Source organism: Hippocampus zosterae, chromosome 17 (genome assembly GCF_025434085.1).
Source record: "Hippocampus zosterae strain Florida chromosome 17, ASM2543408v3, whole genome shotgun sequence".
Classification (NCBI taxonomy): domain Eukaryota; kingdom Metazoa; phylum Chordata; class Actinopteri; order Syngnathiformes; family Syngnathidae; genus Hippocampus; species Hippocampus zosterae.
In genome coordinates, this window is record NC_067467.1 from 11,609,531 (window position 1) to 11,626,562 (window position 17,032).

General features: G+C 44.6%; 2 protein-coding genes across 3 annotated transcripts; both read left to right on the plus strand.

The window, feature by feature from the left end:
* The first annotated feature begins 2,521 nt into the window (after nt 1–2,521).
* On the plus strand, nt 2,522–8,420 carry si:ch211-256e16.3 (kelch-like protein diablo). Of its 2 annotated transcripts, XM_052049527.1 has the most exons (12): nt 2,522–2,647; nt 2,970–3,242; nt 3,347–3,481; nt 4,362–4,553; nt 5,038–5,181; nt 5,281–5,467; nt 5,629–5,775; nt 6,395–6,523; nt 6,725–6,901; nt 7,118–7,264; nt 7,691–7,856; nt 7,930–8,420. In XM_052049527.1, the coding sequence occupies exons 2-12, from the start codon at nt 2,991–2,993 to the stop codon at nt 8,081–8,083; spliced, it is 1,830 nt and encodes a 609-aa protein (XP_051905487.1). In that variant the 5' UTR covers nt 2,522–2,647; nt 2,970–2,990; the 3' UTR covers nt 8,084–8,420. The 2 variants fall into 2 exon arrangements, with proteins under 2 accessions (XP_051905487.1, XP_051905488.1); XM_052049528.1 differs by lacking the exon at nt 6,395–6,523.
* A 912-nt stretch (nt 8,421–9,332) lies between these two features.
* On the plus strand, nt 9,333–16,504 carry LOC127590100 (cytochrome b-c1 complex subunit 2, mitochondrial). Its single transcript, XM_052049537.1, has 14 exons — nt 9,333–9,470; nt 10,316–10,417; nt 10,492–10,641; nt 11,476–11,540; nt 11,617–11,673; nt 11,769–11,893; nt 12,173–12,270; nt 13,509–13,566; nt 13,673–13,768; nt 13,847–14,046; nt 14,947–15,027; nt 15,116–15,192; nt 15,598–15,751; nt 16,274–16,504. Exons 1-14 carry the CDS (start codon nt 9,438–9,440, stop codon nt 16,355–16,357), a joined length of 1,380 nt encoding a protein of 459 aa, XP_051905497.1. The 5' UTR covers nt 9,333–9,437; the 3' UTR covers nt 16,358–16,504.
* The last annotated feature ends 528 nt before the right edge of the window (nt 16,505–17,032 follow it).

The window sequence follows — 17,032 nt, forward strand, 5'->3', positions numbered from 1 at the left end:
TGCCGGCAATGCGAACCAAACTCTGACATCGGTGGTATAGTGACCGAACAGCCCGTATCAGGGGGTTCGGTACCCCATACCCACGAAGCACCCCCCACAGAACTCCCCGAGGGACACGGTCAAACGCCTTCTCCAAGTCCACGAAACACATGTAGACTGGTTGGGCGAATTCCCACATACCCTCAAGGACCCTGCTAAGGGTGTAGAGCTGGTCCACTGTTCCACGGCCGGGACGAAAACCACACTGCTCCTCCTCAATCTGAGGCTCGACTTCCTGACGGACCCTCCTCTCCAGCACCCCTGAATAGACCTTACCAGGGAGGCTGAGGAGTGTGATCCCTCTGTAGTTGGAACACACCCTCCGGTCCCCCTTTTTAAAAAGAGGGACTACCACCCCGGTCTGCCAATCCAGAGGCACTCTCCCTGTTGACCACGCGATGTTGCAGAGGCGTGTCAACCAGGACAGCCCCACAACATCCAGAGCCTTGAGGAACTCCGGGCGGATCTCATCCACCCCTGGGGCCTTGCCACCGAGGAGCTTTTTAACCACATCGGTGACTTCAACCACAGAGATAGGAGAGCCCACCTCAGAGTCCCCAGGCTCTGCTTCCTCCAACGAAGGCGTGTTGGTGGAGTTGAGGAGGTCTTCGAAGTACTCTGCCCACCGGTTCACAACGTCCCGAGTCGAAGTCAGCAGCGCCCCATCCCCACTGTACACAGTGTTAGTGGTGCACTGCTTCCCCCTCCTGAGACGTCGGATGGTGGACCAGAATTTCCTCGAAGCCGTCCGGAAGTCGGCTTCCATGGCCTCACCGAACTCTTCCCACGCTCGGGTTTTTGCCTCGGCGACCACCGAAGCCGCGGTCCGCTTGGCCAGTCGATACCCGTCAGCTGCCTCTGGGGTCCCACAGGCCATAAAGGCTCGATAGGACTCCTTCTTCAGCTTGACGGCATCCCTTACTGCTGGTGTCCACCAGCGAGTACGGGGATTGCCGCCACGACAGGCACCAACCACCTTACGGCCACAACTCAGATTGGCCGCCTCAACAATAGAGGCACGGAACATGGTCCACTCGGACTCAATGTCCCCCGTGTCCCCCGGAACATGGGAAAAGCTCTGTCGGAGGTGGGAGTTGAAACTCCTTCTGACAGGGGATTCCGCCAGACGCTCCCAACAAACCCTCACAATACGTTTGGGTCTACCAGGACGGACCGGCATCTTCCCCCACCATCGGAGCCTACTCACCACCAGGTGGTGATCAGTTGACAGCTCCGCCCCTCTCTTCACCCGAGTGTCCAGAACATGCGGCCGCAAATCCGATGATACAACTACAAAGTCGATCATCGAACTGCGGCCTAGGGTGTCCTGGTGCCAAGTGCACATATGGACACCCTTATGTTTGAACAAGGTGTTCGTTATGGACAATCCGTGACGAGCACAGAAGTCCAATAACAAAACACCACTCGGGTTTTGATCAGGGGGGCCGTTCCTCCCAATCACGCCCCTCCAGGTATCACTGTCATTGCCCACGTGAGCATTGAAGTCCCCCAGCAGAACAATGGAGTCCCCAGCAGGAGTACTCTCCAGCACACCCTCCAAGGACTCCAAAAAGGGTGGGTATGCTGAGCTGCTGTTTGGTGCATATGCACAAACAACAGTCAGGACCCGTCCACCCACCCGAAGGCGGAGGGAGGCAACCCTCTCGTCTACTGGTGTGAACCCCAATGTACAGGCACTGAGCCGGGGGGCAATGAGTATGCCCACACCTGCTCTGCGCCTCTCACCGTGAGCAACTCCAGAGTGGAAGAGAGTCCAACCCCTCTCGAGAGAACTGGTACCAGAACCCAGGCTGTGTGTGGAGGCAAGTCCGACTATATCCAGTCGGAAATTCTCTGCCTCACACACCAGCTCGGGCTCCTTCCCTGCCAGAGAGGTGACATTCCATGTCCCAAGAGCTAGCTTCTGCAGCCGAGGATCGGACCGCCAGGGTCCCCGCCTTTGGCTGCCGCCCAGCTCACATTGCACCCGACCCCTTTGGCCCCTCTCATGGGTGGTGAGCCCATGGGAAGGGGGACCCACGTTGCCTCTTCGGGCTGTGCCCGGCCGGGCCCCATGGGTGTAAGCCCGGCCACCAGGCGCCTGCCAACGAGCCCCACCTCCAGGCCATCTATCTATATTGGTGACATATAGTGAAGGCAAGAGTCAAGAGGACCAATAAATGCTCTTCCATGAGATTTTCAGAAAGTACAATAAAACTCTAATTGCCCCACGGGATAAATAAAGTTTTCTGAATCTGAATCTGTGTTTGTACCTGTTGCCATCCACATAACAGAATGAGTCACTGCTTCCTGCGAGTATATGAGCTTTTTGTTCAATTAAACAGGCCCAGATTTCACATACTAATACATTTACGAGCAAACTGAGGCAATTTTCTTCAGCCTTGGTAGGATTGTGCCGCGATTTATATCAATTGGGTGCCCACTCAATAAAGGTCGGGAAACACTACGCCTCTTTGCCAGTGAGCGGCAGTAACGAGCCCGTAGTGTTGTTTACCAACCCCCTATAAATAGAACAAGAGTCTACACTCAGTTTTATCGTTTACCTTGCCGGGATTAAAAGTGTTTATGAGCACGATTATGCCTACAGGTAATTACACTCTCTTATTACGAAGTTTGCAATGTCACTGCTCCGTACGCCATTAAAATGACGGGGGGAGGTCAACGAATTCGTCAAACCGACAGCTAATCTGTTACCGTCACCTTGCTAAATTAAGCCTCATTAGTAAGCGAGCTAACAAGTCGATTTCTGGCCGCCAGACTCTGAGATGTCAAATTTGAGTGTTTTACGTAATATAACGACTTGACATGACTTTGGAGCTCGTCATTCTGAGTGCAGTTTAACTGCCCAGTGTGGAACGGCATTTAAAAGTGCCGCTTTTCCCCCTATTGTTTCTCCGTCTGATTCGCAGGATTTATCCCCAGCGTCGGAAATGTCTGAGATTGTGGCAGACAACTCTCTGATTGCCAACATCCAAGAGGAGACCTGCGCCGCAGCTACTCCTGCATCCCCGTGCAGCGGCGATGATTACTTGTTTGTGGAAGCCCGGCACCCCAACACGGTCTTGCAGGGCCTCAACACCCTGCGGCTCGAAAACTCATTCTGTGATGTCACACTGTGTTGCGGCGGGCAGGAGTTCCCCTGTCACCGCATCGTGCTGGCCTCCTTCAGCTCTTACTTCCAGGTACCCCTGAGTTAATGTTGCCACGAAGTGTCTTTGACCGTCCCCATTTCACGTGATACCGAAGCCCTTACCATGGTTTGTGACTTGATACTGGCCTCCACTAGGCAATGTTTACCACTGACCTGAAGGAGTCCAAACAGGAGCGAGTGGCCATAAATGGAGTAGAGCCTCAGATGGTTGGCATGCTGGTGAGCTATGCCTACACGTCAGAGGTCTACATTTCCAAAGCAAACGTCCAGGTAGGTTGTGACAACTTGTGTTTAATGAGCACAAAACGTATTACAAAAGTTTAATAATAGGATAAGAAAACCTTTATTAGTCTCGCAATGGAGAAATTCCCAATTCACAGCAGCAAAGTTATGAAAGGACGAAGTAGAACAACAAAATATAGGAGCTGCTGGAAAGGCAGCCACTCTCACGGCGCCATTTGCCCAATCTTGTGCAAAATGTCATCCCAGACCTCGGCACACTTCACAAGCGCGCAGTTGAGCAAACGCATAGTGTATTTCTTTTTCTTTGACTATTGTCTTTTTTTATACAGTAAAAGAACAGCATAAGAAGAATATAAATTGCGTGAAGTAAGCAGGCTCCAGTATCACGTGCTAACCCGCCAGTCAAATTCAGGGTCGTCGCAAAGTTATGTCTTCATCCAACCATTGTGCCGCTGGGTGGAAACTTAAGGAGATGTGAGCCAATCTCTTTTTCGTCAATGGACGCTGCAGCTTCTTGTTTGCTTTCAAACTTACCTTGTAGCAGAAGTGAGCACTTTTTCACCCTGATGTCTTTCATCCACTGGTGAAAGGACACTTTGATTTGCTCCTCTTTCATCTATAACTGCTTCAAACAATAACGTGTCTGCAGAAAAGTAGTTAAGATTGTACGACTGTCTATGTCTTATGTGTTGTGTTATTTGTCATTTTATGTTAACTGTTCTGATGGCGGCGCGGGCACCCGCAGCGGCTCCTCTCCTAAGGAAAAAAAAAATCATCCGTGCTGTATGTTGCACATGTAGCACATTTGACAATAAAGTTGACATGAACACGAAGCTTTACAGTTCCAATGTTTACGAAACGGAACTGTACAGTTGGGTGTAAACTTAACAAACGCTGTTCTGTCCAGGCGCTGCTGGCTGCAGCCAACTTGCTGGACGTGATGGCCGTGCGCGAGGCCTGCTGCAGCTTCATGGAGCATCAGATGGATGAGATCAACTGTGTGGGCATCCACTGCTTTGCTGAGGCCCACTCCTGTAAGCAGCTGGAGAAACGAAGCATGGCGTACATTCTCAAGCATTTTAGCCGTGTTTGCCAGCAGGTGAGGGGCTTGCGTACTGGTGCTGTCCTCAATTGAAGAGCCTATGTACCATGTAACTTAAGGTTGAATGCCCCAAAAGTAATACAACTTTTGAACTTCTACTAAAATCTTCAAAAATGTAACAATTATGCGACGCCTCGCCAGGTTTCAGTGTACCCCTGCTTTTTGTTAGGGGCGGGGGACCGGGGTATCCCATGAAGAGTGAAACTTTGCGTTTAATATAAATAATTTGGTGGTGGTGGAGAGAATTAAATTGAATATGCATTTTCTAAATGAAATGCGGAGGGACTTACAATATATATATTTTAAATGGAACAAGAAAGAATCCTCAAGTGCCAAACTGCGAGGGTGCTCTGTAGTCTCTCACCACTGCACAAACTAGTTCATTACGTGCAAATTGTGTAATACTATTTTGCATCTCGGATCATTTGGAGGCGATGAATTCTTCAGCGCCCTTTTAATCAATGTTTAAATTTTCTTGCAGGAGGAGTTTTTGACATTGTGTGTGGACAAACTAACCGAAATCCTTGCCAGTGACCACCTCAACGTGTCCAGAGAGGAATTGGTCTTTGAGGCCGCCATGCTGTGGTTAAATAAATGCTCAACCCGCAAGCAAAGCTTTGATAAGGTCACATTTGAAATGTACAGTATGTAGTTGCATCGTGTGTGTGTGTAGTATGATGTGGTGAAATTTGAAGCACTCTGTTCTTCACTCTTTTTCCCAAAGGTTTTGGAGCACGTCCGCCTGCCCCACATCAGCCCTTACTACCTCCATGACGTGATTGAGTCTCTGGATGTGGTGAAGGAGAACCAGAGCTGCCAGAGACTTATTTCCGAGGCCAAAGACTACCTGCTGCTGAAGGACCGCCGAAGGGAGCTCTTCTGCTCCCGGGTACGGCCGCGCCGATCCACAGGTCAACATTTTATTATCAAACGGATTATATGGAGTGTGGGAGTCATTTATCCCTTTTTTTTTTACATTGTAAAATAAGTGACTCCTACGCAACACATCGTTGTCACAATATTGGGTTGAGCTCTAACCTCTGTTATGATTCTTCTGTTTCCATGGTAACAGGAACGTCGGAAGTCATCATAACAGTTGGCGGAGAGGACGACAAAGTGGTGCTGCGTAGCGTGGAGAGCTTCGATCCAGTTACGAATAAATGGCGGGATCATGCCTGCCTGCCATTCGCTGTGAGCAAGCATGGGCTCGTGGTGTCGGGTGAGCCAACGCAAGTCATATGCAAGAGTGTAAACCAGCAAATAAAATATAGAGCTGGGTGATAGAAAACAAATCTCAAATTTGGTTTTTACTACATGAATGTTTTTTTTTCTCTCGCTCCCCCTTCGCCTCCCCACTTGTTGAAACTAGATTTATTTTTCCTGCTACCCAACAGGTGTTTAAAGTTCCCTTTTACCTGCATTAGCTTCCAAGTCTTTTTTTTTTTTTAACCTTGCATTCACCTACACAAATCGTTGTTTTTTTTTTGTTTTCCCATCCCCTTTTAAAGATGTGAAAAACCTATATTGACAAACATATTGATGAATTATTGCTTTTTTTCATGTTTGTCAAACTCACTTGTCGCTGTTTTGAAAAATACTCATTGGACTCGCTGAAATCGGTCACAAAATATAACAAAGTTTCCCATACTAAGTTTTTTGGGGGGAAACTAGTGCTTCCCTGTTCAGAGCTACGTTGTTACTGTAAGCTGGGCCGCATTTTGAAGGATGAAATCTGCTAATTAAAGGGGGTACAATAAAATATATTTTTATTAATTGTGCTGACAAACTTGAATTATATCCAAGCCCCACCATGATATGTTCCCCTGTCTCCCTTGTAGACTCCACTCTATATTTAGCCGGAGGGGAGTTCCCTGATGGCTCGGCCAGTAGGGAGATGTGGCGCTACGACCCGTGCTTTGAGACTTGGATGGAAATGGCTCCCATGAACACGTCTCGCTCGGAACTCGGTGCGTCTGTCTCAGTGGGGTGCCATCATAAACATTGCAACACTCAACCTCATTCTTACAAGTCTCTGTTCACTCATTGCTTTTGTACTCAATTCTCAGAATGGATTTGGGGCTTTCTGTTTAGCAGCATATTACGAACAGCGCAAAAAAGAATCCATTTGACTAAATCAAGCGTCTCTCTTTCTCTCTCCTTGCGGGCAGGCCTGGTGATGCTGGATGGATTTGTTTATGCTGTGGGGGGCTGGGAAGGTCACTTTCGTCTGGACTCGGTGGAGTGCTACAACCCTCACACCAACTCCTGGCAATTCACGGGCTCCGTCCAAATGGCAGTCACAAGTCCCGCCGTTGTAGCGCTGGACGGTCTTCTCTATGTTACTGGTAGGACATACTGCTAACGTGCTGTAATTCTTACTCAAGGGTCTTCCAAAGCAGATTTGAATTACTCGACAGGTTGAGTGAGATCGAGTTGCTATTTAGTGTGAAAGCACCTATGGGAGGAAATTTCTGGAAAATTCTGTTCACGCTTTTTAAATCCTGAATTGCCAAACTTTCCTGCTCTCCTGTTGACGGTGAGCGTTTTGCCTTGTCTTATAGGTGGAGCAGTTTTGGAGGATGGCGATGGCACAGATTACACACAAGTGTACAACCCTAAAACCGCTACGTGGACGGAAGTTTCCCCAATGCAGATTCCTCGTTCTGGTTCAGCAGCTTGTACGCTGAATGGAAAGATTTATGTCATAGGTAGAGTATTTCACTTGGCTTTGTTGACTTGTGTTTAAGCACAATACAGTTGTATTTAACTCATTCAGTCCCAGCCAATTCTGGACTGACAAGACGTTTCAAAACGTCTTTGGGAGTGAATGAGTTAATCTCTTATAACTGTATTTTAAATTTATTCAGGTAGAATTTAACTTGTGTAGAATACCTTTAAATTGAATCATTTAAGGACTTAAAAAATTTTCATAATGTTACGGTAGCTTGCAATAATGGTAAATATACAGTTTAATAATAAAGCCTCTACCTCATTTTTGGTGAACTGTTAAGCTTTTTTATTTAAATGTTAGTGTTTTTTTTTTTTTTGTGGTGGTACTTGGTGTAAAAAGCTTTGGAACCTCTGCGCTTAAGTGAATCAAATGGCCATCCTACCCATTTTATTTGGAACTTTAGGGGGGTGGCACGCCTCGAAGGAAAACACAGACAAGGTTGAGTGTTACAACCCCAAGACCAACCAGTGGACCATGTGCGCCCCAATGAAAGAACGACGCTACCGGCCCGGCGCTGCCGTGGTGGATGGAAAGATCTACGTCCTAGGAGGAGAGGAAGGATGGGACAGGTGAGAGGAAAGCAAAACTCTCGGCACCTTTTGCATTCGGTCACATGAACTTGATGCCTGATCTCACTGTTAGATATCATGACACAATCGAGAGGTACTGCGACGAGACCAACACATGGGAGATTGTCGGGGAGATGCCCACCAGTCGAAGCTGGCTCAGCTGCGTGTCGCTCTTGCTGAGAAAGAACGATTTGTCCCACTACTACACCAGTTTGCCAAACAGCTAAGTGATGACATCCGAGAGCAATGCCTTCCCGCGTCAGCGCGCACCCTCAACAGGAACACAGAACCACCATGCTCATAGCTGTATTTTTGTATTACTAGTAGTATTGTTATTTATTTGAACTCCGTGTAACTGTGAGAGTGACAAGAAGCTGTTTGGGCCAAGAAATCCAACTGTGAATATTTTTCGTAAAGTACCCATGCAAAGGATAAACGTGAGGTGTGCTTTGTATTACAAATGTTTAAGGATTGTAGTTATTTCGTGTTAATTATTTTTGTAATTGGTGTCAGTAAATTTTAATTAGAAGTGACTTTAATAAAATTATTCATTATCTTTTGAAACGGCTGCCTGTTTTCTGTCAATGCATCCATTATACTGGCATCAAATGTATGCTCTGGTAAAATGTGATGTTTATGATTCAGCCACAGTTACCTGCTTCTTGTTTTAAAATTCTGATTGGGGGAAACACAAACCTGTAGTAGAGGGTCATTTTTCAAAGTCTGGCTGCAGATAGTTTAAAATGGCTTCCCAACTGCCATTGAGGTGCCCTTGAGCAAGGTGCTGTATATGGAACTGATGTGGAACACAAATGTGCAGCGCAGGATTTCTCTTGGGTTTATAAGAAGTAACATTAAATGTCTTCAGAATTATGGTGAGTGTTGAAATACAATTGACTGTTAAATGTTTTGTAAGGTGCTTTGTTACAGCCACAGCTGTTGAGAAAGGGCTCTGCAAATGAAGATGTATAAGGTCACTTCTCACAAATTGGCAATGAAGTTCTCATGATGCATGCTGACGTTTACAATAAACTGGTTGTAGTGTAGGTATGACGTCTGGCTAAAAAGAAGTTGATTTTCATCGATTTGAGTTATTTGATTTGGCTGAAGGAAAATGTTTCCAAGATTATACAAATCGCAAAAAATATTCTAATGGTATCATTGTCATTTGAGTTGCCTAAAATGGGATGACCAATTAAATGGCTGCGCGGTTAACCCTCAGCTGCTCCTCTCGCCTCTGTGGTTGAGAGGAAAGAAATTTCATCTCTGCTGTATGTTGCACATACAGCATATTTGACAATCAAGCTGACTTGACAATTTAATTTTTAAAAAAAACTATTTTATTTTGAGGACAGAGATGAAAGGTCTCTCAAAAATAAGCATTGTCACATGAGCATTTGTCGTCCATAGTCCATCAAAAACTGAGCTTTGTATCATTCAGGGTCGATCAAAAGCTGAGCTTTAAAGACAGCGCGCGCGTACCTAATGTACTGGTTGGTGAGTAGATGTTGCGGTGGATTGTGGGTATGACGTCACCCATCCGCCATATTTATCCTACACCGTTCGGACGAGTTTGGCGTCATGAGAGGAATTCGCTCCTTCAGTAATCTGTCTGTGAGTTGTACAGTGTCTTCTTGTGTCACGGCCATTAAGTTCAATTTGGCCATAGTGTCATACGTTGAAAAAATGTCGAGGTGAACTTCAATTTAGTTTATAGTTAGCCAGCCGGCTAGTTTAGCTTTGGGGTGGCTAATGCTGCGTTTCTGTTCTAAGGGGGGAAAATCCAGGTGTTCCTGCAATTTATATGCATTTGTGTAAGTTGGATCATTACCATTACAAGTGCGCAGAACGTCAAATGTGCGACAATCAATGTGCGCGTTTTCTGCTGCTACTTACATCAGTTCAACATAACGTGAAGGTCATACTGTACCCAGCCAGACTGGATTGTCCTATCTGCATTTGTAAACAGTTTCCCCCCCCCAACCAGATTGAACTCAAAGCTCATATTTCACATCTGGACAATCTCACGGCACACCACCAATTAAACATGTCACAAATAATGTATGTACTGTAAGAATAGATACCGGTACTCCTTTCTACCTTCTCCAAATACAGTTCAAACGTGCCTACAGTGATTGGAATTATCACCAACCAGTTGTTTTCCCCTCATTCAATCATTTCTTTTGAGTTTCACTCCGGAAATATATGCAGTTAAATGTTGTTAGATGCTTTTTGGGTTGCAATTATATGAAATTATATTGACGTACAATTATTTTTTTTTGCGGCTTCCTTAGCTCTTCACCTCTGCAAGTGACATGCACTGATTGCGTGAAGATGTCAGAGGGCATCAACCAATTTCAAAAGCAAATGTTGTTTTCAATAATGCCATTGTAGTTACCTTTTTGCTAGGGCACAAACTCATCCTTAATTTGTCACTTTTTTGTTTCTAACTCATGTAGAAAGGGTGCTATGCTGCCGCCAGGCCAAGTGAAGCGCTGACTGAGTCCTACGCAGGGCACAAGTCGTCCGCATTTGCATTGCCCGTTCCTCAAAATATCCAGGTAGGTGCTGCTTTAGTTCACAAGCTCATTTGTGTTCCTGACCTTAGTCAACATAGCCATTTTGTTTGCATCAGGTGTCCAAGCTCCCAAACGGTTTGGTGATAGCATCTTTGGAGAACTATTCCCCGCTGTCCAGCGTGGGTGTGTTTGTGAAAGCAGGGAGTCGCTATGAGACTGTGGAGAACCAGGGTGTTGCACATGTGCTGCGACTGGCTGCCAACCTCGTAAGTTGTCATGTGCTTGCCTTGTAAAATCCCTTTGTATCATTTGTGTACTTTGGCCCACACGGTACACCATCATCTTTGAAATGGATGGCGCTGATTTAGATATGCCCACAAAAGAAATCAAAGAGCATTGTTTTCATTATTCACGTTAACTGATAGCATGCTACTGACTGAAATGTTTGTCTATTATGTTTTTTTTTCCCGACGGGGCGGATGGGGCAGAATGTGATCCTGTTCCATTGTAAAGTTCACTCTTGGAAATGACTAATGATGTGCAACCACGAGTAGATCTATCTATTGCCCCATTTAGATATGACCTCAGTACAGTTTCTGAGTCCACTGGGAGAAATAACCATATTTTGTGCAACTTACCTTTTTCTACTGCTGATTATTTTAAAAAAATGGAAAAAGACAGAATCAAACTTTTTTTTGGGTGAAAGGAGAGTCTACTCTTATATTGTAGATTGTTGTTCACTGACCACAATATTCTGTGGTCTTCAAAATGCTCTAAAATGTTTGGGAATGAAGGAGTTTGCATGATAACATGGCATACAAGTTAAAATTTAAAGTAACATTTAAAATAAATATGAAAATGAAAACCCAAAGAGATCCATGCTGTCCGCTATGCAGTTTATTAGCACATGAAAGAATCATATGCTCTGTAGTATTCGTAACAACTGATTACTCCGCCTTTCACTAACAATCACAATGGTTTGCCTAGACAATTTTAACTAACACAATAAACAACTTGGGTAAAACAAAAAATATGCATATAAAAGGACAGGAAGGCAAGAAGAAACTCAACTTTTCACACTCACTCCTTTTGTTTTGCAGACGACTAAAGGTGTTTCTGCCTTCAAGCTCTGCCGGGGTGTTGAAGCCCTCGGAGGCACTCTGAGGTCAGTCCCCCTCATGCTCACCAAGTGGCTCTCTGTCAAACAATTGTAAGTGTAATCCTCATGTGTTTGCCTGCAGTGCTACATTATCCCGAGAAACCATGGTGTACACCGCACGCTGCTTCAGAGATGACCTGTAAGTGCGGCGAGTGTGAGGCTCCTTTCCGCTGAGTTGGCACTCCATTGGTCGCTGTGCCTTATGCTGGCATAAATGTATTTGTGTGTGATCAGAGATAATATATTGGAGTATTTGGTCAATGTGACCACGGCGCAGGAGTTCAGGGCCTGGGAAGTGAGTGACCTGACACCCAGGGTCAATGTGGACAAAGCTCGGGCAAAGCAGTCTCCTCGGATAGGTTTGTACTGATCCCATTACGATCAGCTTTTTCTTTTTGTTTGTTTTTACTCTTGATATTGTACTGTAAATAGTTAAAGAACACAACGGGGTGCTCGCCATGATTTGCTCACCCCTGAAGTCGATGCTACAATCCAAAATGAAACATGTGCCTGAACTTTATCAATCAATACTTTGAGCAGGAATTTAGCATGATGTTTCAAACTAACGATATCTGCTCATTTGTGCAATTAGGCCCAATGCAGATTCTAAAATGTCTTTGTCCATCTACTTCATTCAGGTGTGATTGAGAAGTTGCACGCAGCGGCTTACAAGAACTCCCTGTCCAACTCATTGTATTGCCCAGACTACATGGTCGGCAAAGTCTCTCCTCAGCAAGTATGGATTTGCACTTTTTTTTTGTTTAATTGATCAATCCACCACACAATCGTAGGCAAAGGGCTCTTACCAAAAATTAATCTCCTCTGTGTTTTTTAAAATTATATCTTTACTTTCTGTGTGTGTGGGTGTGTGTGTGTGTGTGTGTGTGTGTGTGTGTGTGTGTGTAATGTCAGCGTTATGGCAATGCAGGCAGTTCCTCAGATTACAGCGTCGGTCCATTCCTACAGCAACAATGTACCGTATTGGTCCGAATATAATACCCCCTTTTTCAAGAGTCAAGTTTGAAAAAAAGACTTTTTGATCACCAAATAAATTTAAATGCATAAAATAATTGCAGTACATCTGAAACAAATGATTCTAACAATATATTTGAGAGAAAAAGCATGTTATTTTGCCTCATTCAAATCTTAAATATCTGAACATTTAAATATGTAAACTAAAGTGCAATCACATTTGTAAATGAATGGCTTCTGGTTTTTGAAATGTAAATGACATCATAACTTCTCCTCAGCTGCCGGTTAACCTGGCTGATCTTCGACCCACTTTTCTCCAGATTGTAACTACGTTACTCTATTTTCTGTTATCTCTTCTATTTTTTTCTTCCTTATTGCTATTTTCTATTTTTCTTCTTCGTGCTATGGACTGGGAGGTCAAGTTCAGCATTTGCTTCAATTGTATCTGGCGCCATCTAGCGTCGTGAATGGGTATAATGTCTAGTGCTCCGGTTTCCTCCCACATTCCAAAAATATGCATGGTAGGCTGATTGGACGCTCTAAATTGTCCCTAGGTGTGAATGTGAGCGTGGATGCTTGTTCGTCTCTGTGCGCCCTGCGATTGGCTGGCAACTGATCCAGGGTGTCCCCCGCCTACTGCCCGAAGACGGCTGGGATAGGCTCCAGCACCCCCCGCGACCCTAGTGAGGATTAAGCGGTTCAGAAAATGGATGGATGGACTGTCTTATATTCGGGCCAATACGATAATGTGAATTTGGGCACAAGCCCTTTCACCAACCTCCACCAATGTACTGGCAAAGTTATGATTCTTAACTAATAACTTTCCCTGTGTAGTGTATGTTATTAAGTTTGGGTCCAGTGGAGGAAGCCAAATTAGAATTTGGGGGTTCTAGTGGGAAAGGTTTGTGAATCCCTGCCTTTGAAAAAACAACTCCCTCTGAATTATTTGGGGCAAAGACAATGCTGAGCACTTTTTATGTTCTGTCTATCTTCCACATGTAGCTGCACTCATTTGTCGAGGACCATTTCACTACGAGCCGGATGGCTGTCGTCGGGCTGGGTGAGTGTCTTATCACGGATGCATTTTGCGATTAAAAAAAAAATCTATATTTATTAATTAATTTTTTTAACATCGCTCATCCTGCCTAGAATCTTGTTGATTTCAGGTGTAAAACACTCTGACCTGAAAGAGCTGGGCGAGAGGTTCCTCAGTGTCCGCAGTGGGGCTGGTGCACCTGTTGTTAAAGCGTCTTACCGTGGAGGTAAAGATCATGCTCATTAACTTCATGAAAGCGTTGTCCCCGCCCACGTCTATCGCAACAATATTCCGTTCCTGACAGGTGAGCTTCGTGTTCAGAACAAAGACAACGTGGTTCACGCGGTGGTTGTCAGCGAAGGCGGCGTGAGTGGCAGCACGGAAGCCACCGCATTTGTCGTGCTGCAAAAGATCCTGGGAGCTGGACCACATGTAAAGCGGGGCACCAACATCACCAGTAAACTGAGCCAGGGCATCGCCAAGGCAACCACCCAGCTCTTTGATGTAAGAAAAAACATGGAGTCAAGGATGGAGTTAGTTTTTTTTTTTTTTTTTTTTGCCGCCAGAAAACAAACTACCGGTATTTATTTATTTATTCATTCATTCTCGGGCACCAAAAAAAAAAAAAGAAAAAAATAAATTTCTTAAAAGCACATCTTAAATTACCTCTGTTGACACCACACAAGTAAATCTGTCCACAGGAATCACTGATTATGTATGTTACATACGTTCGAAACAGAATTGCCTAGAATGGGTGTCAAACTCATTTTTGTAGTCGGCTACATTGTAGTTATGGTTTCCCTGAGCAGGCCGTTATGACTGAATTTTGTGAAACCGTATAAATGTTTGATCATGTCTATATTATTACATATACAGTGCACAACAAATTGGTGGATAACTAGTTTTCAAACTAGAAGTCAAGACTAATGGTTAGTTCAGCCATTGTTTACATTAATGTAATGAGTATGAAATGACGATTTTAGATTTTGGTTGAGCAGCATCATGGAAGCATCATGGAAAAGCTGGACATGCTTGATTTGCTCTCGCGGGCCACACAAATTGATATGGCGGGCCAGATCTGGCCCCCGGGCCTTGTGTTTGACACCTGTGGCCTAGAAGGTCATAAAAAGTTCACGCCAAGCTAAGCAACATTGATAGTGTGATTGACATGATGGAGTATTGCCATTGATGAAATGTTATCACTTTGATGTATTTTTTTTCGTAAATAAAATCAATTAAAACACGATAGGTGATCAACTGATGAACTAATGGGAATGGTCATGTCAGCGCTGGTGGTTGCAGCTGTTTGCAGAAATCTGCGCTTCAAACACCAACATTATGTCACTTGACATGAACTCAAGAGCTTTTCAATTCCTTTTTCCAAAGTATCTGCTCTTCTTTCAGGCCTCAGCCTTCAATGCCTCATACTCTGATTCAGGTCTTTTCGGCGTCTACACCATCTCACAACCAAACGCTGCTGGAGACGTGAGTGCTTGCGCGCACGCACACAAAACCATAACTGTCCATAGCCTGTAAATCACCAAACACTCCTTTTTTTTGCCATCTTGTACAGGTGATCAGAGCGGCTGTCGCTCAAGTGGGAGGAGTGGCCGGGGGTGCCGTGACGGCGGATGATATCACCAGAGCAAAGTGAGTTTGGCATCATTTTAAATTGACAGTGCACAAATGTAAATCAATTAACATTCAGTCACTGGCTTGGTCTAACACATCAAAAAATAAGGACAAATGTTGATAGTTGATTTCACAAGTAAAAGCTAATTTTGATTTGGATTCTATCATCGAGGACAACAAAAATCTGATACTGCTGAGAATCGGAAATTTCAACTATTTCTAAACAATTAATTGATGATCAAAAAAAATCTCAATTTCACAATTGATTACTTGTCAATTAATCGTTGCACCTTTTATACTGTATCTTTATATCTTGGCAGTGGTGGTTAAACCTGGAAATTGATTATTTTCTGTAAGATGCACAGTATCTCAGCCACACAACATTGTAGAGATGTTAAATGGCTGGCTCTCCTTTGCGTGCAGGACTCAGGCCAAAGTGGATTATCTGATGTCAACTGAAAGCTCAGACGGCCTGATGGCAGAGATGGGCGCTCAGGCCCTGGCGACCGGAACGTACGAGCCACCCGAGACGGTTCTCCAGGCCATCGACGCCATCACCCAGGATGATGTGGTCAAGGTGAGTGTCTTCTGAAAGTGACTATGCCACCCGTGCACAACTTCCACAGAAGGAAAGAAAGGATGGCTTGAAGGTGTGCTCCAAGGGTGTATGCAAGGATTGGAGGAAGAATACATGGATCAAAGGAAAGAAGAAAACAAAGAGATGTATGACAAAAGAGAGGCAAGAAGTAATAAAACTTATGTCGAGGGATGGCTGTAAGTAAGAAAACACGGATGCTGTGAAAGTGAAGGTTGCTATAGGGTGACGGAAGGAAAGTAGGACACACGGGAAGGATGGATGACTGAAGAAAACAGATATGAAAGAAGAGGAAACAAGGGAAGAAGAATGGAAAAAATGAATGAAGGAAGGAAACAAACAAGGATGATATAAATCTCGCTTGAAACCATACATTAAATACACCGAATTTTGTATTTAGTGTGTTTAATGAGTATAATTGTAAATGCGTTAAAAAAATATCTACCTACTTTTGGCCTACATTGCATGTCTATCTAATTTAATCCAATGTTCTTTCCTTTCAAGGCTGCAAGAAAATTTATGGACTCCAAGAAGACGATGGCAGCTAGTGGACATCTTATCAATACACCTTTTGTGGATGAGTTATGAAAAACATTCATTTACAGTCTGTCCAACTACAGTGAGTGTCATCACCACAAAAAACAAAAAAAGGGGTGGAGCTGTCCAGTCGAGCTCGGTTTTGCTCTTGTCCGCTTCTGTGAATAGCTTTGTAAATTAAACATGATGACAGGAAAACCAAGCTTGTTGTTCTTTCAGTGTGTTAAGTCGCTCATGAGCCACGGTGTGGAGCCAAACGCCTGACTTTCCATCTATGGTTGAACATGAAAAAAAATGGGACCTCAGTATTCCCAACATTGGACAGATTATTAGGTAAACCGACACAATCTATTCGCAATTGAAATTTCTACCATTTGAGGCTGTGTTTTGCTCATTGACATACTGAAATTTAGACTTCCTGTTACATGCACTAAAGCACAAAAAGAAGATACGGCTTCAATCATACCCCTCGCATCAAAATATCCTCATCAAGGTCACTCTGGTATAGATCAGGGGTGGGCAAACTTGTGTGCAAGGGACATATTTTTATTTTTTTAACTCTACAGATGGGGCCAAGTCATTTACACAATCAAAATATGTAAAATGGTTTAATAATTCATTCATCTTCCGTACCGCTTGATCCTCACTAGGGTCGCGGGGGGTGCTGGAGCCTATCCCAGCTGCCTCCGGGCAGTAGGCGGGGGACACCCTGTATCGGTTGCCAGC

Coding starts and splice junctions, on each gene's coding strand:
- si:ch211-256e16.3 (XM_052049527.1), top strand. CDS start 2,991: ATGTCTGAGATTGTGGCAGACAACTCTCTGATTGCCAACATCCAAGAG. Junction 5,182..5,280: donor GCAAGCAAAGCTTTGATAAG/GTCACATTTGAA, acceptor TTTTTCCCAAAG/GTTTTGGAGCACGTCCGCCT. Junction 5,468..5,628: donor ACGGCCGCGCCGATCCACAG/GTCAACATTTTA, acceptor CCATGGTAACAG/GAACGTCGGAAGTCATCATA.
- LOC127590100 (XM_052049537.1), top strand. CDS start 9,438: ATGAGAGGAATTCGCTCCTTCAGTAATCTGTCT. Junction 10,642..11,475: donor TGCGACTGGCTGCCAACCTC/GTAAGTTGTCAT, acceptor TTTGTTTTGCAG/ACGACTAAAGGTGTTTCTGC. Junction 11,894..12,172: donor AAAGCAGTCTCCTCGGATAG/GTTTGTACTGAT, acceptor TACTTCATTCAG/GTGTGATTGAGAAGTTGCAC.